The 21,007-nt window shown below is 41.7% G+C and overlaps 1 protein-coding gene across 1 annotated transcript in view; it reads right to left on the bottom strand.

Annotated features, from left to right (window-relative positions):
- The window catches only part of LOC115081100 (extracellular calcium-sensing receptor-like), a 74,512-nt gene that overhangs the window by 38,186 nt on the left and 15,319 nt on the right, over nucleotides 1-21,007 (bottom strand). The window contains exons 2-4 of the mRNA XM_029585613.1: nucleotides 19,861-20,023; nucleotides 9,004-9,301; nucleotides 8,048-8,887 (exon numbers count right to left, since the gene is read on the bottom strand). Coding sequence (XP_029441473.1) covers nucleotides 8,048-8,887; nucleotides 9,004-9,301; nucleotides 19,861-20,023 — 1,301 coding nt within the window. The remainder of the gene's footprint in view (nucleotides 1-8,047; nucleotides 8,888-9,003; nucleotides 9,302-19,860; nucleotides 20,024-21,007) is intronic.

Raw genomic sequence — 21,007 nt, forward strand, 5'->3', positions numbered from 1 at the left:
TTTTCATATAAGCAACTCTTTTAAAAGGCTATGTTACGGTGGGGTGTTGTTTTAAGAGGGGTTTGTTACACTGATTGTAATTTTTAAATTGTATCCTGGATTTTGTGAACCACTCTGACCAGATCTGGTATCTGTTGTGCAGTACATAATAAAAATTAAATAAATAGAATTCATCCCTTTGTGAGAAATAAAAATAAATAAATAAATAAATACTCACCTTATCTGAAGAGCTGGAGTTTCAGTGAATCTGCCCTCTGCATTTAGTATACAATGTGGAGGAGCGCTCTCTGGATTTCCATAGATCATTTGGGCAGTTTTTGGAGTTAGAGGGGGTTTGGGGGTTTTCCCCTCTATCACATGATAGTGCCTGAATAGGGAAGGAATTTTGGACTCTGGGTCAGGGAAAGGAGACAAGGTCAGATAAGTTGGCAGCATGGACAAACATACGTTGGCTTTTGGAATCATGTTTATCTTCCGTTGTTCATGATTTTTGTAATTCTGAATTGGATCTTGTTTTTTTTAAGTTAAAGTAAACTTTTATTGAGCACCGTCATTGCCTCCTCAATATTCTGTGTGGCCTGCTGTGCCAAGAAGAGCCATCTACAGTGAGTATTCTGATCTGAGGTTGAGAGTTGGATGACAATGAATGACTGTTGAGCACCATCACTACACTGAGGGCCCCGGAGATGTACATATATACCTCCTCCCTGCCAGAGGAAATCCAGTATCCTAGGAGCTACTGGAACATAGAAATGGAAGAGAGATTCACAGGCCCTGAGCGGTGATAGTCTCCTGGTCACTATGTGGCCCTCTCAATCCAGTCTGCCAAACAGTGTGTGTGGGGGGGGGGGGGGGGTGTTACAGATAGCGCTTGAACAGAGACCAAAAGTGTTTGTGTGATGGAGTGCAATGGCAAGGAAGAATTATCTATTTTTGACCATTTTTTTGGGCTTTCTTGCTTTTGCCAAAAACCATGAAAATTTGACATATTGTCGACTTTCCCACCCTGGGAAGATGAAGTTAGCAAAAGAGAGGCAAAACCTGGAGAAGAAGGTGAATATGTACTGAACCATGATGTCACCTTGAGCATCATAACTAGCCTGCCAATCAGTGGATACAGATTTTCCCAAATAGGAGGTGGATCCTGGCTAACACGAGGATAAGAATAGAAAGAATATGTGCTGTGGCCCTGCCCATGAACTCCAAGCATTGAGCACCAGATCTTAACAGGGAGAGAGTATTGGACATCGCCAAACCATGCCTGAGTTCCTGGCGCATAATGGCTGACATATCCATATCTTAAGTTGGAGATGGAGAGCAACCATTGTACCTGGAGGAAGGTCAGGCCATAGTGACTGGAGAGTCAACCTGTATTTTATCTAGTGGGACTGTCTCCAGAACCGGCTCTTGATGACAAGAAGCAATTCAGCGACTGCTGCAGTAATGGAAAGGGTGTGACTGTGTGTTCTGTCCTTGAAGTCACCTACAATTGACCTTGATGGGACACACAATAATGGGGGCAGCAGTGTGTGCACACATCATGTGATGCTGCAGTGCTATCGGTGCTGTGTCCTCATGTTTTTTTAAGTGGATGCCAGTGCTGGATTAGCATGGACCGAAATGGCAATGTTAAGTGCTTTAACCCATATGAGAGTTGGAGAGACCCAAGTCCTGAGCTGCTCACTGAATCAAAGGAAAGCATTGAGAGTAGAGGAGTGGGGAGAACTGATGGCACCCAATGAAGCTGAAAGTGAACCCACTGGGCCTATCATTACAATGATTGCAGATTTAGAGATGGGGGCCTGAGTAAACCCTGACACCTGAACTGAGATCCAAAGGGGTGGCCCTCGAGGTAGAAGAGGAAATCATTTCCCCAGAGGGGGGAGTATGAACACAAGTCTCCCTCACACCTTATCCTTTGAGACTGTGAATAGTGTAACGATAGAAGAAAGCCAAATGGAGGTATTGTGAGGTTGTGCAACTTTACGTAGGCTTTTATTGTTTAGCCTCCCCTCAGTGAGGTTACAACACCCATTAGAACTGCCTAAGCCAAATACAGTTGAGCAAAGAGATTACTCCTCGGATGAGGGCTCAGATGTTTCCAGATCTCAGTGACAAGCAGGCAGGACTCTAGTCAGAAGGAACTTTGATTCTCGAATGGAATGTGCCCGTCTCCAGAAAAAATGCTCAGAGGTATTTCACCATAGTAATGTTGCATAGTATTGTGTTGGTTAGATGCCCAGAAATGATGCTGGCATTTTTCAGGCAATGAATGGACAGTGCATCACCATATACCAGTTCAGGAATGTCATTCAGAGGCTCAACCAGTGGTATGGCATCTCTTGTTTCCTCTAGTAGCAGCCAAGGTGAAAATTCCCTCTCTCAACCAGTAAAGTATCTGTTTTGAGACTGGGGCTTAGCGGCTTGTTGGCAGCAGATGTGCTTGATCACCCTATTCCATGGGAGGTTCGTAACCAGTCATGGGCAGTCCTCTCCCCAGCACTCTCTAAAGAGGGAATACCCTTTGGTAGGCTTCACAAGCCGAAAGGCTCGTGTGGTGGAAGACTCGGGTACTATTTGGTCTATGGTACCCTATGTCCCTATCTATACCATGAATTACATTGAGCATCATCATGAGGAATGGATAAGGGAGCACATGGACAAATGTGTAATAAAGGAAAAATCTGACTATGATTTTGTTCACAGTCACCCAGAATACAGTGCTGAGATGGCTCAGCTAGTGAAAGTCAATTGGATTGGCCTATTTGGATATTTTCATTACCATACAACAGTATGGCTTTGAATATACATTATACCGGAAACCAACGGATCAAAATACCTTACTTAGATATGAGAGTTGTCATCCCCAACATCTGCGATCAAATTTACTGATGGGACAATTTCTTAGACTTAGAAGAGTCTGCTCTACTGTAGAAGAGTATAAGATACGTGCAAAGGAGATGACGCAAAGTTTTTGTTCAAGGGGATACCCTCCGCATGTGGTAAGAAAAGCCTATAAAAGAGCACGGTGGGCAAATCGTGATTTACTTCTACAGCCATCACGAAGACAAGAAAATATGGACCGGATGATTTGTGTTTTACCATATTCCCCTCAAATATACCGTATACAACAGAGTATAAAACGCCATTGGCATGTCTTGAATCTACATCCTATATTTACAAATGGCCCTTGCTTTGCTCTCAAAAGGGGCAAAAACATCCGAGACACTATTGTACACTCTAATTACAAGGATGATGTGGATCATATTAGAAATAATGACAGTTCAGGAGAATCTGGACATTATCCATGCAATAAATGCTCGGTATGTGAGCAATCTTATAGTGGCCAATTTTTACCCTTCTTTAAGGAGGGATCTTTTAGATTCAAGGCACGTACAGATTGTTCTACAGTGGGGGTAATTTATGGTATATGGTGCTCTTGCCCTCTGCTTTATATCGGCAAGACTAAGAGGTGTTTGAGAACAAGAATGGTGGAACATAGAAGCTCAATCGTAAGACAGAAGGTTGAAGCACCGCTGGTTCAGCACTGTATATCTGAGGGACACGATTTTTCTGATTTTAAATTTGCAGAGGGGTGGCAATTTTGATCTAATTCTTCTACAAAAAGAGCAAAAATTGATTCATTATTTCAAAACAGTGACCCCTAGTGGGTTGAATAAAGAAATTGACTGGTCGGTATTCTAGGAGGATATCCTCGGAAGCAGTGGCTTTTGAAGATGATTGACATCATCCAGTTCCGGGGAGGATTGGTAAAAAGAGGTGGGCAGGAAGTGGAGGTGACATAGGCTAAGAAGGAACATCGCATTGAATAAAGCGATCTTTGAAAATGATTGACAGCATCAAGCTCCGGGTATGACAGGTATAAAAATGTGGACAGGAAGTGGAGGAGTCAAAGAACGCCGAGGCGCCATTAATGCATGAAAAAGAATGGGCATTAGCAACACTGTGAGTAAGATCATTGTTGAGTTGTAAGGAAATTGCTATAAGAATTTGTTATGAGGGAATTGGTAAAAAAATGTTTTGGGAAGGTTAAACAAACCTGTATCTGTGATGAGATTTTTTTAAACATTTTTTAACAATATACTTTTGTATGTCCTAGGTCAAATTAACTGACTAGCGCTGGTAAGGCAGAATAACAAAAACTGGTTTTGGAATCGTGATTACAACATACTAAGTATCCCCTGAGGAAGACTGGAAACAGTCGAAACATGGCCCATGTCGGGACAATTTGAGAAACAATACATCTACAGTGGGGCTAAGTATAATTTATCCTAGGATTTTGTTCCAGGATGTCAATGATTGAATAAACTGAATGACGGTGGACATTTAATTTATGCTAGGATAATAATCATTTGAGATTTTAGAAATACACAAATAAATAAGCTTTTGGGTTTTGGGATAAATTTAAATTTTGAAAATAAAATAAAAAATATTTTTAGTAGATAGGAATCAAATGTTGTGGAATAAACAAAGGAACAATACCAAATGATTGTATACTGAGTGCTTGAATAAACGCTGAATTCGCCTGGGGCCCATTGCGTGGCGAGAGGCGATGGATTAAATTCCATTTGCACTACTACTGATGGTATTTGTTCCTATATAAAGAGTTGATAAGGTTTTTTTATTTAGCACCTTAAAAATTATAAAAGAAAACATTATACATCCTCCTTTTTTGTATTGAGTCAGCTAGTGAAAGTACACATCATTTGGTGTGCTACGCACATCTGATCATTGCCACAGTATTTAATCATCGGTCATTTTTTTTAATTTTAAAGTGATGCAATATTTGAAGTGATGCAAAATTTTGAGTGATAATAATATGTATTCACAAATTTTCTCCACAGTCTTATTAATAACAGTTTTTTTTTTACTTAACTTGGAAAGTTGTATGTAGTCAGCCCAAAGAACTGATTTGTCAAGTTCGCGAACATGTCTGTAAGTTGATTTTCTCAATGCCGGAATAACACTGGAGCAGTAACTAGCCCCGTGAAGAAGGAATCCCGCTTTCCGAAACACGGACCGTGTCGGGCGTCTTTACATTTTGAACTGATTTGTCAAGTTCAAAATGTAAAGACGCCCGACACGGCACTTACTAAACACATTTTGCCCAAATATGATGGTCATCTAAAATTGCTGTTGATTAATTATGGTATGTTAGTTTTTTTCTTGAAGATTTTATCTCGACTACTACCACCACGTAAATATCGACAACTGTGACACTATTTTGTTCCGTGAATTGTTCAGCTCGTGAAAGAACATTTATAAATATGCCATGGTATATACCATTGAGGGGATGGGTGTGACATCAGGTGCTGGAGCGTTTACTTTTAAATGGAGTAACCATTAAAAAACCTCATCCAGAACATTATGACCCATTGCCAGTGGGTAGGGAGGAAGAAGAAGAGATGTCAGTGACAGATAACTTTGAGCTATTGCTAATTAATAAGGATAATAAGAAAAAGAATATATTATTCCTGTAAACTGTTGAAATGTTGGGAAGGAAAATGTTTTGTTGTTAAAGTGTGTGATTTGCCTTTTGTAGAAGGGGGTTTCCTTATTTTTCATATTTTCCACCTCAAGATTTAAAGCAACTGGCACCTGGGCTTAAAGTGCCCTCGAAGCCTGAAAGAAGATATTGCTGTTACAATATGATTGATTTGGGACATTAATTTAATCCCAAGGGAGGGTGGGAGATGTATAAATCATTTACTGTGTAATGTTGCATGATCGATTGAAATTATAGAAAGTGTGTTCTGAATACTAACATTGGCCCTCTTTGAGTGAAGTATTCTTGTTTAATAAGACATATTTGAATAGGTTGTTAAAGAAAACTTGGAAAAAAGTTGAAAAAAAAAAAGCCAACAAAACATTTAAGGTGTTCAATATATTAATTTTTCCTTTTTATGGTCTTCTGGTCCCACACCAGTTTACCTCTGCAGATCTTAGAGCAGTGATGGCGAACTCCAGTCCTCGAGGGCCACAAACAGGCCAGGGTTTCAGGAGAACCACTATGAATATGCATGAGAAAGATCTGCAGCCACTGCCGCCATTGTATGCAACTCTATCTCATGCATGTTCGTGGAGATCCTGAAACCCTGGCCTGTTTGTGGCCCGCGAGGACTGCAGTTTGCCATCCCTGTCTTCGAGAGTTGATTGGGTTGGGTTGGACATCTATTCCATGTGTTGCAAAGTTCCTTTGGGAAGCTCTGAATTTCACCAATGTTCCTCGACTAACGGAGGAGCAGGAGGTATTTTGGATTTTCTATGGTGTTCCATTTCACAGAGGAACTCCTGTGTGTATGGCTTTTATAGGACTTTTCTACACGCATTCTCCCCCGACGGATACATTTGTGGGTAGTGAAGATAAAGATAGCGATTTTCTGTGAAGTCCCCTGCCACTTTGATATGGGGTAGCTCTGCTGATAGACAGTCCCCCCTTTTCAGTAAGTGCTCCCTTTGTTGCGTGCTGGAAGGAGCTTGTGTGCCCATTGTTTTTTCCCCACTCCTTTGGGTGGAAGGAGCCCTGTGTGACTACTTTCGGGGTAATTGTTTTCCCCCAGAGGTGCTGTGTGTTTTCTCTAGGAGACCTGTTTATTGTATTTCTTTTAAGCTTTTTAAAGATGGCTTATAATATAAACTATCTAAGAGCCCGGTTAATGAGAGGGAGGTATGACTGGATGGGTAGTGGCTCTTCTTCCTAGAGAAGTAGTGTATGCAGCTGCTATTGTTATTGGATTTGTGATATAATTTATTCCCTTCTTCTATGCTAGACAGAGAGCTACCGGAAGGGCCTACAGGGAAATGTTATTTCTGCATTTATTCTGTCTTTGTCTAATGGTGACAATAAGTGTGTACTGTACTGTGTTTAAATATTGCTTCCATCCACAGGGAGAAAAATCTGAATCAGACTCCGGCCTCAGATTTTTTTGTTTTGCTTGTTTTTTGCAGGGGAGGGATGTGATGGGAGATCCACAGCTGTCACTTGATATATTCCTTGCCTGCTGTGCCAAGAGAAGCCATCTACTGTGAGTATTCTGATCAGAGATTGAGAGTTGGCTGCCACTGAATGACAGTTGAGGACTAACCATCACTACAGTGAGGGTCCCGGAGGTGTAGACCTCCTCCCAGCCGGTGGAACCCCGGCATAATATTTGCCACTGGAGCATAGAAATGGAAAAGAGAGTCAGAGGGCCTGGGCAGTGATAGTATCCTAAGCAGGGCTGGTGCAAGGGTATTAGGCGCCCTAGGCGAACCTTCTGCCTTGCACCTGCCCTCCCTTTTCCCCGGTCCAGGCTCTGGTTCCGGCCCAGATTTCATTCACTCATACAGGCCCCCCTCTCTTACACACACTTACGCTCCTTGTCTCATTCACATAAACATCCTTACAAGGCTCCCTCCCTCTCTCTCACTAACACCATTGCTCTCTCATACACACACTATCCCTCTCACACATACACACAAACAGGCGCAGCCCGCAGGCTGCCGAGTCTCTGCATCTCTTGGCCATGAGTGGGATGGGCTCCACTCGCAGGCCCACATGGCTGCTCTTTGCTGCCCCTACCGCCTAGTTTGCCTATTGGGATGCAGCGGCCCTGCTCCTGAGAACTGGGTGGCCCTCTCAAACCAGCTGCCAAACAGTGAGGAAGTTTACATAATGAATAAATCAGATCACTAGAAAGTTTCAGGTTTCTGTTGAAATCTGTGAGAGGCTCTGAAGAATAATGGATATTCCTGGGTTTGGGGCTGTAGGCACATAATAGTGCAGCATTCTGGTTGTCATATTTATCTCAAACAAAATGGGTTATTTGCAAGTTTTGATGCCTTTTGGTGAACTGCCTGAAGAAGGAATCTCTGTGTGGTTTCAAAAGCTGAGGTATAACAACTTCTCTGAGTAAGCAAGCAAAGGGCATCACAACCTGCAAAGAAGCACAGAAGCCTAAAATGTTCTTAGCTTGGGGAAACATAATAAACTATACAATCAATGCTTACTTAAAGACACAAATCTGCAACAAATATTGTAATATACCTGCCAAGGCTCAAAGTGTTTGATGTCCCCACATGACCCATTGAAGAAAGGGCCTTCTCCAGGTTCACAGGTATACATGGCATGCAGGGCATAGGCCACCACATATGCTGCATTGTAAACATTATATATGGCCCTTAGGTTTGTGACTTCAAACAACGGGTTAGCAAGAGTTCTCAAGTCTTCCTTCCCTGTGCAGAGTTTGCCTTTTTTGCTTAGTTCTTGAAGAGTGGCCTGGTTCATGTTGGGATCAGCCCACTTGCAGCCAAAGGCTTCTTCCCAAAATTGCCGCAAAAAAACGTCTTCTGTAGTTCTGAAAGGATGAAGGTCATAGAGGTATTCTTTGAACCTTGGAATATTGCCATTTGGAAGAGCAAATGCAATGGTTCCTTTAAGAATTTTTAAGAACTTCTTCTCATTAAATATTGGATGGTCAGCCCAGCCATCTGAAGCAATCCAGACTTTCCCAGATACCTCACTCCTTGCAATTGCCAGCATCACTGGATAGAGGTTATTGATCGTGGAAAAAACCACAATGACCCTGGCAGTTGTTTTTTTCACCACCTCTACAATGTGCTGGATTTTCTTTTCAAAATAAAACAGGGGGATGGTTTCATAGAAGGCTACACAGACCCCAGCCTTGACCAGCTCCTCCCTTAGCATCTGACTCCCAATCAGTCCATAATCATTGTCCTCAGCGAGGATTCCAACCCAGATCCAACCAAAGAAGGTGATCAACCGGGCGATGCCCAGAGACTGGTACTCATCACTTGGAGTAGTGCGGAGGAAAGAGGGAAATCGACTCTTATCACTCAGCTCAGCTACAGAAGAGGCATAACTGATCTGGAAGAATTAAACCAACAAGATAAGATCGTGTTTCTTCCTCTCAACAGATATATGCGTTTTAGAACTATGTAGATACAAAGGATATACCTGGCTGCATTCTCAATGGTCCATACCTGTGCCTGTTTATAGACTCCCAGCAGCTGGGCTATGGTTATGGACATCCGAGACTTATTATCTCCAATTACTGCGGCTAGTGGAGATGTTCCTCTTCCTCGGCGGGTGTAATTTGGGATGGGATCTTTGTGCCCGGTGAGTTGCCACATTGTGCCTTGCAGAGACCGGGATGGAGTATCACAGGAGTCGTATATCCAGAACCCCAGGGTGATGTTGGGCAAAAGCGAATTATTTCTGTTAATTTCTTCCAAGGCGAATACCATGGCATGCACATGCTTATAACGAGCTATTTGTAGTCTGAAAACAATAAAATAATGTAACTTACTTAGAAGATAAACGAGTGTACACATATTGTAGGAAGCAAAATGATAGACAAACATATGACTAGATAGATAAATAGATGGAAGGAAGGAAGGAAGGACTGGGGTACTTGAGTGCATTAACAATTAATTAAACCTTTTATCTTTTGCAGCTTCAAATACCAGAGAACTTGATTCTTGAATGCCAAATAACATTATTAAAATGATTTAGCAGTTCCACATTCACTGTGACAAGGCACAAGAATAGCCATACAGACAGCCTGTTTCAGCTGGTATGTCATTGGAAGACCAGTAGTCAGAGGAAGACCCTGCAGACATAGTATAAGCTATGAATACTAGTGAATAGTATTAGTTGAAAGATGAATAGGTGAAAAAGTGATGCTTCTTTAGGAGCTGGAAAGGAAGTTCAAGATGAGCTGTGAGCTTGATGAACCTTTCACCAACTGAAAAAGCATCCAGGAAAGGAACTGTCCCAGATCAATTTGGATCAAGGGATCAATAGGAAAAGGAAAGTAACATAGAGAGAGAGAGAGAGATAACAAAGAGGAACAGACCCAAAAGGAAGTTCATAAACATTCAAACAGCAACTAGAAATAACCAGTCAGGACAAGGAACTTTAAATCCTGCAGAAGCTCTAAGCTAAGCAATCTCAAAAGATGACACAGTGGCAGCATAATAAAGAAACATACATACATTGTGGAGACAGAGCAGCCAGTTCAGTGGTTATATAGAGTTGGGAGTACTTTCAGAGAACTGGAGACAGATAGATATTGTTCCTCTTCATAAAAGTGATAGGAGGAAGCGGGAACTACAGAACAGTTAGTCTGACCCCGTGATGAGTAAATTATTGGAATTGCTGCTAATAGAGAGGATAGCGCATGTAGCGGGACCCCTGGTTGGCTGGTTTGCTGTTCCTGGGGCACTGCAATGTCAGGGTTCCTCCGGTGATGAGGGGAAGCTTCATTTCCTGGGCTCTTGGCGTGGACATGTCCATGGTCAAGTAAATCCAGTCCCAATCCACTGGTCTCAACTGCTATGTCAGGGGTTCTGCAGGAGGATCAAGGAGACACAAGGAAACATAAAGAAAAACACCAGCACACTCCTCACTCATGGCACCCTAGTTCAATAGAAAAAACAGTCTTTAGGTCCAAAGCAGTGTCCAAAAGAAAATATTTACTTTAGTTTAAAAATCAAAATCCAGGCAAGAACTGAAAAGATCAGGAACAGCATAAGAAAAATCAATGCAAGAAAAACCATGGTCTCCTTAGCCATACTTCTCCTCTTTGCAGTTTCTCTCACCCCTGCATCATGTCCAACAATCCTTCTCCTCGAAGGGAAGGTGATCCCCATTGCAGTTTCATCATCCACAAGCTGGGGAAAGGTAGAGAAATTCCTTGTTGCAAAAACTAATCTTCAAAATCCAATCAATCCAAAACCTCCAACTGGAATGTCCAAAAATCTCAAATCGCTCTCTTCACCCTTGCTTCCGAATCTTAGTCAAGGCAAAAAGAAGATGGGCCCTCCAGCCCTTCCAGATAGCCGGGGAATCTCTTCTGTCAGGGCACTGTCTTCACTCAAAAATCCACAAAGATCAAAATCCTCAAATCTCCAAAATCTCCTCCTTCTGGTCAGTCCACCCTGGGGGATGGCCAAGACCTGCACGTTCTCCTTCTGAACCTTCCTGCCCTGTGGGTCACTGTCCCTCTGAATTCGGGCATTGCTCTGTGGGATTTTTATAATCCTCCCGCAGACAAGAGTAGTGCAAGTATGCAGAGGATTCCAAAATACCAAATCCACTCACACTGCATGAATTCGAAAAATCTAGGAGAATCTTAGTGACAGGCAAAGCTGGGTCACGTGCAGCGTCTGGAAGCTAAAGCAGTACAAGATTGGAGGCAGCAAGGTTTTACCAGAGGGAGGTCTTGTCAGATGAATCCGATACATTTCTTTGATTGGTTGATCAGAAAGTTGGACTGGGGAGAGCGTTATAGTGTACATGAATTTCAGTAAGGTCTTTACCACGGTTCCACCTAGATGACCTGTAAATAAACTGAGTGCCCTGGGTGTGAACCCTAAAGTGACTGACTGGGTTAGAAACTGGTTGAGTGGGAGGGTACAAAGGTGAAATGGAATTCACTCCAAGGAGTGTTACTGCTGGTGCGACACAGAAATCGGTCCTTGGACCAGTTTTTTTGCACATTGTCATATGTGATATTGCGGAAAGACTATCAGGAATGGTTTGTCTTTTTTTGTAGATCATATCAAAACCTGCAACAGGGTAGACAGCCAGGAAGCTGTAAAAAAAAAAAAAAAAAAACACGAGGAGGTGTCTAGTAAGGCTTGAGGAATGGTCTAGTGTTTAGTAGTAAGATTTAATGATAAAAAATTTCAGGGTCTTCTATTTGGGCTGAAAAACCCAAGAGAGCAGTACATTTTAGGGAGTGAAATTCTTCTATGCACAAAACAAGAGTGGGATCTGTGGCTGATCATATCTGATAATCTTAAAATGACAAACTGGTAGATAAGGTGATGGTAAAAGCCAAAAAAAATGCTTGGGTGCCTAGGGAGAGGAATAGTCAGCAGAAAAATAGGAGGTGATATTGGCCCTGTATAAATTCCTCACGAGATCTCATTTGGAATATTATGTACATGTAGCAATCCTATTAGATCTCTACCAGTAGTAAGATGGAATAGCCCATGATTATAGGGGAAGAACAGAGTTGTAGTGTGAGTGTTTGCCTCCCCTATGTGAGAGAAGGTGAATGGTGAGCTGCTATTGCTATGTTCTTATCTGCTGTTGAGTTCGCTTGGAGAATAGCCACTGCCGTTAGCAATGGTAACATGGAATAGACTTAGTTTTTGGGTACTTGCCAGGTTCTTGTGGCCTGGATTGGCCACTGTTGGAAACAGGATGCTGGGCTTGATGGACCCTTGGTCTGACCCAGTATGGCATTTTCTTATGTTCTTATGTGAGCTCCTCTGATGTAAATACTCTGACCATTGCTTTACTGTGTGGATTCTTCCTAGGGGCAACATGTGAAGGTTGTTCTCTATTTTTTTTGTGTTGAAGGAATTCTCAGTAATGAGACCTGGGACAGATAAGGAGTCAGAGAGCCTTTATTTTTGAAGAACCATTTTTAAGGACATTCTGTAGCTGAGCAAGAAGTCTTTTCCACTCTCCTAGGCTCATGCATTTATCCCTTTTCTATTAAAAAAAAAAAAAAAGACTTTTCTTTTACCTTTTACTGAGTTTCCCATTAAATAGGGGCTCAGCCCTTTGTTTTGACACGCAAAAGGTAGAGGTCCCTTCACTGAGCAGTAACCAAGGATCATCTGCATTCAAAGGAGGGATGACTTACTGCCATCCAGAGGAGGAGAAGGAGAAAGGGGAGGAAGGAGTCCGTTATGAAGCATTTCAAGGGCTTATGTGCATCTACTGAACATCTTGAGAACAGAGGCGTATAGCCAGTATCAATATGATGCTATGAAGAGAGAGGGAGCATTTGACAGGAAACTGATGGACAGGTATGGCATATGTGACTTGGCATTTGGACACTATCTAAATTGGACTACACAAATCTAACTACTAACTCCATAGGAGGGAAGCTCAAAAACTTCCCTACACCATGTGGAAGAGAAAAAGAGAAAATTGGCTTTACTATCTTAAAGTTTACAAAGACTCTTCAGAGGTCACACATTTTTAAAAATCTCACTTTTAAGATTCTCAAGTGAACAAGACAGCTGTAAAGACCATTTTCGTCATTTCATGTCATCAATGAAAGTTTTGTTGGAAGCCAATTCAGCTTCCCATGTGCTTTTTACTGCATAGTGATATTAGCACTCATCGGTGCTGTTATCATCATTACTGCATACAAGAAGTGCATGCTGGGGAAGTTTAAGTAACTGCAAATGCAAAAAGGGCCTAGAAGACTTGGTCTTCCCCCTGCTCAGGGAATCCTGGAGATGAAATGCCAAGGGACGTTTACTACCAAAACTGTGATTTGGGATATGGCTTCAGGAACCACTATACGGAAACAACCAGTTCAGGGGTTACATACAATTTTCAAGACCAAACCTTTAAAAGGATATAAACTGGATGCAGTTAGTCTACAGCAGGGGTGGCCAACTTCAGTCCTCGAGAGCCACAAACAGATCCGGTTTACAGGATATCCAAAATAGATATTCATGAGATAGATTTGCATGTACATTGTATGCAAATCTATCTCATACATATTCATTGTGAATATCCTGAAAACTTTTCCTGTTTGTGGCTCTTGAGGACTGGAGAAGGCCACCCCTAGTCTGAGGGTGGCTACTAAAATGGTCAGTGGACTTTGATATAAAGCATATGGGTAGAGACTTTAAGATCTACACATGTGTACCATAGAGGAACGATAGCGGGAGGTAGCAGAGAGACATCCATCACCCTTCCTTCAAGGTATCCACGTATAGGAGGCAGGCCTCTTTCAATGGAAAGGAAGTTCTGGAATGCATGGTCATGGGATGAGGGTGAAAGCCGGGCCGGAGGAACTACTAGGCTAGCTAGGCTTGTGCCTAGGGTGCCGCAATTTAGGGGGCGCCGCAGCAGGCGGCAGAATTTTGAAAGGGCAAAAAGTGCCCTTTCAAAATTCTGCCAGCCTCCACTTCGCCATGCCACCCTCCCAACGCCCTCCTTGTGGTCCAGCGGAGGGCCTGGGAACGATCTGCCGCACCCGGGGCCTTGGCTTCCACTAAGCAAAATGGCACCGGTGGCCTTTAGCCCCTACCATGTGACAGGGGCCAACCAATGGCACCGGTAGCCCCTCAACCTAGCTTGATGTTACCCAGGTAGAGAGTCCATCAAGCTAGGTTGAGAGAACATTGCCCAAATCTCATCTTGGAGTGAGTTTCCTCACTCCGAAGGCCAGAAAATCTTCACAAGAGACCACAGTTCTGTTCGTAGGTGTCACGAAGAATGTCAAAGTGGCCCCTAACCCCCTACACTCATACCTAAACCCCACCTCGAGTTACTAGGTGGGATTACCATAGGGATACAAATACCTACCTATGGGCCATGATATTGTGGCCAGTCTCTCTCTCTCTCTCTCTCTCCCCATCAATTCACCTGAAATAGGACTTATGGGAGACATGGCAATGAAACCTTACTGCACAGTCACAACAGCCTAAAACAATCCAAAGAGATGTAGTTAAAATCAGCATTATGGCTGTGCAATAGCTCTTCGCAAACAGGCTAACCCAGCCCTAACTCCTCCTATTTTCTGAATTTGCATCGCACCATACGATATGGTGCGATCGCATGCGTTAACGGGGCCTTTCGCATGCGAAAACGTCTTATCGCATTTTGATAAATGACCCCCGAAGTTTGTTGGACCCTCGAATCTCGAGTCAGAATTTATAACAGACTCGTTTGTGATATTGGGTCACATTACTTTTATTTAAATAGCATTTCTATTTTGTTCATATTTTTATATATTTTCCATTTTCCATAAAAACCAACGTCTCAAAAATGCTGATAAATTTCAAATCCTCCAAATGGACTATTAATCCTACATAATGCTAAGACGAAAGAAATACTTTCCGGTCACCATCCCAAGGGCTTAGTTTAAAGCATAATACTTAACATCACGGAAGCATCAAGGTTCCAAACATCAAAGTCCCGACATGGCCATGTTTCGGACCGGAGGTCCTGCTTCAGGGGAATAACTTGATAATCCAATCCAAATCCATATATCATTTCGTCATCAAAAAGCATTTATCATTCCATCAGCATCTCATCATCTCATCAAAATGGCTGTTTCAGTGCAGAGAACTTTCTTCCCGCGGTCTGCACTCAGACTCGCATAATTTGAAAAATGGCGACAAACCGGAACCCTTTATTCTTTTTTGATTCTGATATGGGGACTGGCAACAGTTCTATCATTACTCCAAGATCGACATGGGTACCTCCGATTCCATTTGACCCGATTATTGCCACGTTCATGCAACTGGTTTTGAAAGATCTGTCCATTTTGGAAGAACAACATGGATAGATAGAATACACTCCTCTAGAGATTGGACGCATGCCCAAAATTCTGCTATTAAACAATTATCGGAAAACCAGGCAGTAGTAGTGAAACCCGCTGACAAAGGCGGGGCTATTGTGATTCAGGATACTGAAGCCTATGTGGCGGAGATTCACCGACAACTGAGTGATTTCAATTACTATCAGGTTCTTTTGGAAGATCCTACTTGTTCTTTACAAGATACAATTGCAGAGTTGGTTGAGGAAGGGATATGCAAAGGGTATTTGACATCCAGGGAAGCCCAGGCTCTTAAAGTACAGCACCCAATCTATCCAGTCCTATATACCTTACCTAAGATTCATAAGAACATTAGTACGCCTCCCGGACGCCCTATAGTAGCAGGGCAAGGCTCTATTTTGGAGCCTTTATCCAATTTTTTGGACTTTTTCTTAAAACCAGCTATCATTAGATCTACATCTTTTTTGCAAGATACGTCTCATATGTTATGGTTACTGCAGGAATTACCAGCTTTACCTGTTGGATGTTGGTTGGTGACTTTAGATATCATATCCCTCTATACCAATATCCCTCAACAATAAGCATTTGGATTAGTACAGAATATTTTAGAAGCACGTCCTCGCCCACATAAAGTGCCTACTAGTTTTCTTTTGGAACTTTTAAAGTTGGTGTTGTTTAAGAATTTTTTCAAATTTGATGATACATTCTACCTGCAAATACAAGGAGTAGCGATGGGGGCTACCGTCGCTCCAGACATTGCGAATCTGTATGTCGCTCATTTTGAGAACCAACATTTGTTTTCTTCTAGCTGGTTTGATAATATATTACTTTGGTGGCGCTATATAGATGACGTCTTCTTCATTTGGACAGCATCTTTAGACAATCTGAAGCAGTTCTTATAATGGCTTAACCTACAAAATTTGCATTTACAATTCACAGCTCATTGTGATCAGTATTCCATTCCTTTTCTGGATATTCTGATTATAAGGGAAGGCAGTTCAGTCAAAACCACACTTTACAGAAAAGAGACAGATCGCAATCACTATTTGCGGTAATCCAGCTATCATCCAAAAAGGTTGAAGGATGGACTACCTATCTCCCAATTTTTACATCTCTGAAGAATTTGTTCCTCTGTGGATGATTTTAAGACACAGGCAGTGTCCTTATCCAGGAGATTTGCGCAGAAGGGATACCCCAATGTTGTTATTAGGAAAGCCTATAAGCGGGCGCTTTTTGCCAATAGGACATTACTGCTTCAGTATCAACAACATCCCTATAATCAGGACCTTACATGCACATTAAAATTCTCAAAACATGTGAATGCTGTTGTGAATATCATAAGCTCACATTGGCAAGTTCTATCTTTGCACCAAGTTTTTCAATCGGGACCTAGGTTTGCTTATTTCAGAGGCCAGAATATTCGGGACTTAGTTGTGAGATTTACTTTTTCTTCAACCTGGACGAAGCTTTCATCTGGTGGACATCAGACCTGTGGAAATTGCGATATGTGCAATTTAGCCCTTACGGGGGATCAATGGCAGGCCTCTCACTCGGGTGTTGTGGTGCATCAATATATGTTTACCACATGTGATTCTGTGGGTGTGATTTATGTTATTCAATGCCCATGTAATCTGGTATATGTTGGGCAGACCAAAAGAAAAATACGGACTAGGCTTATTGAACACAGGAGCTGCATTAAGACTCTGAAGATCACTGCTCCACTTGTTCAACATTGTGTTAAAGAGAAGCATAGCTTCACTGATCTACGTTGGTCGATCTTGGAACAGGGGCGACAAAACCAGAGAGGAGGTGATGTACAATCTTGGTTGAATCGCCGTGAGCACTATTTGATATTTACTTTGAATACCGTGGACCCGTATGGCCTTAATGAAAAAATTAACTGGTATTCTTTGATTTAATCCACAAGTGCAAAAGTGGTATTCTGAATTGTTTAAATCGCAATGATACCCTGGGGGTGTTCCTTCCCAAAATAGGACGTGATGGAAGACCTGTATGTTTCTATTAGGTGGGCAAGTGGACTTGATTGAGGACTTACACCTGATTGGATCGTGATGATGTTTAGGGGCGTGTGCATTAAGATAGGACGTGATAGGAGACCTGTTTGTGTTTGTACTCCATATAGAGGAGAGGACTTTATTGAGAACTGCATTTCCAGCTGTGTTTCTGATGGAGCTCCATAAAGGGTTCCGGTTTGTCGCCATTTTTCAAATTATGCGAGTCTGAGTGCAGACCGCGGGAAGAAAGTTCTCTGCACTGAAACAGCCGTTTTGATGAGATGATGAGATGCTGATGGAATGATAAATGCTTTTTGATGACGAAACGATATATGGATTTGGATTGGATTATCAAGTTATTCCCCTGAAGCAGGACCTCCGGTCCGAAACATGGCCGTGTCGGGACTTTGACGTTTGGAACCTTGATGCTTCCGTGATGTTAAGTATTATGCTTTAAACTAAGCCCTTGGGATGGTGACCGGAAAGTATTTCTTTTGTCTTAGCATTATGTAGGATTAATAGTTCATTTGGAGGATTTGAAATTTATCAGCATTTTTGAGACGTTGGTTTTTATGGAAAATATATAAAAATATGAACAAAATAGAAATGCTATTTAAATAAAAGTAATGTGACCCAATATCACAAACGAGTCTGTTATAAATTCTGACTCGAGATTTGAGGGTCCAACAAACTTTGTTGGCAGTAGGGTGTGTTATAAACAAATACCAGTACACTGCTGTTTATATTCTGTTTACAAATTAGTGTACTGGATTACACACTTGGTGTTGGTGGGTTATTTTGTGATTGATATGGGTATCTCTCTTACATCTTCCTCAGTGAAGACCAAAGCAAGGAATTTATTTAGTCTCTCTGCCATGCCTTTCTCATCTCTAAATGCCCCTTTTACCCCTTGCTCATCTAATGGTCCAACTGACTCTCTCACAGGCTTTCTACTTCAAATGTACTTGAAAACGTTTTTATTAGAGTTTTCACTTCCATGGCAAATTTATTTTCAAATTTTCTCTTTGCCTTCCTTATCAATGATTTGCATCTAACTTGCTAGTGCTTGTGCTGTTTCCTGTTTTCTCCTTTTGAATCCATTTTCCATTTCTTAAAAGATGTTCTTTTACTATTGTAGCCTCTCTCACCTCACCTTTTAACCATGCCGGTAGTCTTTTAGCCTTCATTCAACCTTTTCTAATGCGTGGAATACATCTGGTCTGGGCTTCCAAGATGGTAATTTTAAACATCTGTGCTTGATGTAAACTCTTAACCTTTGCAACTGCTCCTTTCAGTTTTTCCTAATCATTTTCCTCTTTTTATCATAGTCACCTTTTTGAAAGTTAAGTGCTGTCACACTAGATTTCATTAGTGTTCTCCCTCCAGTTATTAAGTCAAATTTGATCATGTTGTGATCACTATTGCCAAGTGGCTCCAACATTGTTACCGCTCACACCAAATCCTGTATTCCAATAAGGACTTGGTCTAAAATAGTTTCCCCTCTTGGTTCTTGTACCAGCTGCTCCATGAAGCAGTCATTTAATTCATCTCGGAAGTTTACGTCTCTAGCACGTCCTGATGTAACATTCAACCAGTCGATACTGGGGTAATTGAAATTACCCATTATCACTGTGCTGCTTGCTGATTTTGTTAGCTTCCCTAATTTCTTTTACCATTTCATTGTGTTTGTTCATTTTGGCCAGGTGGATGTTAATACACCCCCAATGCCATTTTATTACCCTTTTCACCTGGAATATCTATCCATAAAGATTCATCATTGCATTTTGTTCCCTGTAGAACTTTTATCCTGTTTGACTCAATGCCCTCTTTAATATAGAGTTCCACCTCTCCACCAATTTGATCCATCCTATCATTGCGATATAATTTGTACCCTGGTATCCCATTGGTTATCTTTTCTCCTCCAGGTCTCAGAGATGCCAATTATATCTACCTCTTTATCCAGTGCTATACACTCTAACTCTCCCATCTTATTTTTTAAACTTCTAGCATAGGTATACAGATATTTCAAAGTATATTGTTTGATTGTATTATCAACTTGCTTATCAGTTGTCAAAGGTAATTTGGAATCTTTCTGCACTGTTTGAATTTTCTTAAAGGTATCTTGTCCATTTTAGCATTTACTGCAACCTCTCTACTGGGAGTATTTCAGAGAATGCTACCCTAGAGGTTCTGGATTTCAACTTTCTACCCAAAATCCTAATTTTGGCTTCTAGAATCTCCCTCCTGCATTTTCCTATCTCATATGTACTCACATGAACCAAGAAAGCCAGCTTCTCCCCAGCACTACCTAAAATCCTATCTGTGTGTTCTTCCCCCATCCCTTACCCTCTCAATGTCCACTTTGGGGATGGGGGAGGGAAATGCTGGTGTTGGGTTGCATTTGGGAATTTTCAAGGTCACATATTCACGATGGAACTGTCCAAACTAGGCAGACTCCATTGGCTAATTTGGTCTATTTCTGCTGTTTATACATTACTTACGCATCACAGTGCTGGACTCTGGGGGCTTCAGTGAAGGGAATCGGGGGGTTGGTTTTAGCACTGTGAACAGAAAACATTCCCCCTATAAGGATGGTCCCCTGCTTCACGTATCCAGTTACATTGGCACTGCTCAGTCGACAGCTGACTTTCGTAGTTTTATAAACTGGGATGGACAATGTCACCACATAAGCCAGTGCCATCCACATCATTTCCTGCACCGAGCTGTGCTGATTTCAATTTGTCTTTTCTTCTGTTTTCTCCTTGAATGGAGTAGAAAAACAGTCTGGTTATAACACATGTCAGTCAGAAGGGTTATGACTATGGCTAGAGTAAAAGTTATATTAGGGTTAGGGTTATGGCATGTGTTAGAATGAAGTTTAGGCTCAGGATTATGATTAGCATTAAAGTTAGGGTTAAGGTTACAGTAAAAGTTGTACCCATGCACAATTTTAAATGAGAAAATATAGGCAACCTTTGCCCTTTGAACATTTGAAGAAAGTGCTTTTCACCCATGGACTTGAGCTGCTTTCAAAATTCCCTCCTAATTTAATCAACTCTATTCCCACAGCTGCTTTTGAAAAAACAAATCTATTAAAGCACTTTTTAAAAAAGAAATTGCTATCCTTTAGATATTTAGCAATTATGTTTTAAGAAAGCAGTACTGGTTTAGTATGACATTCATACTACTGAAAGCTTGCACAATTTTCTGTTGAGGACGCTGCTCTGTTTTGACAAGAGCAGAGCTCTGGTCTCTGTTTGATCCTGGAGAAGGTTGGATTCCTTGCAGATGGTGATTCATACATAAGAAATATCTAAAAGGCCAGCGGTAAGATCACACCTTCAATAAAGCAAGTTGACACAATTTCTCTGTATAGAAGGCTTTGTACTCACTGGCGAGTCCTTGTAGGTTAAATGTTTATATGCCTGCCTGGTAATGAGAAGGGTGGGGGAGTTTCTCTGGGTGCTTGCCTTTCTACCCCTCACCCTCACCTTCTCATTCCAAACCCTGTTTTTTCTTATACAGAATTATTTTGGGTGCAGGGATTCATTTCTCACAGCTTATCCATATTATATATAAAGTGGTCCCTGTCTCCAATTAAATTTCACCAATTGACCCATCTTTGAAAGTTTAAATCTTTTCTCTCTC

The sequence above is a fragment of the Rhinatrema bivittatum genome, chromosome 19 (assembly GCF_901001135.1).
Source record: "Rhinatrema bivittatum chromosome 19, aRhiBiv1.1, whole genome shotgun sequence".
Classification (NCBI taxonomy): Eukaryota; Metazoa; Chordata; class Amphibia; order Gymnophiona; family Rhinatrematidae; genus Rhinatrema; species Rhinatrema bivittatum.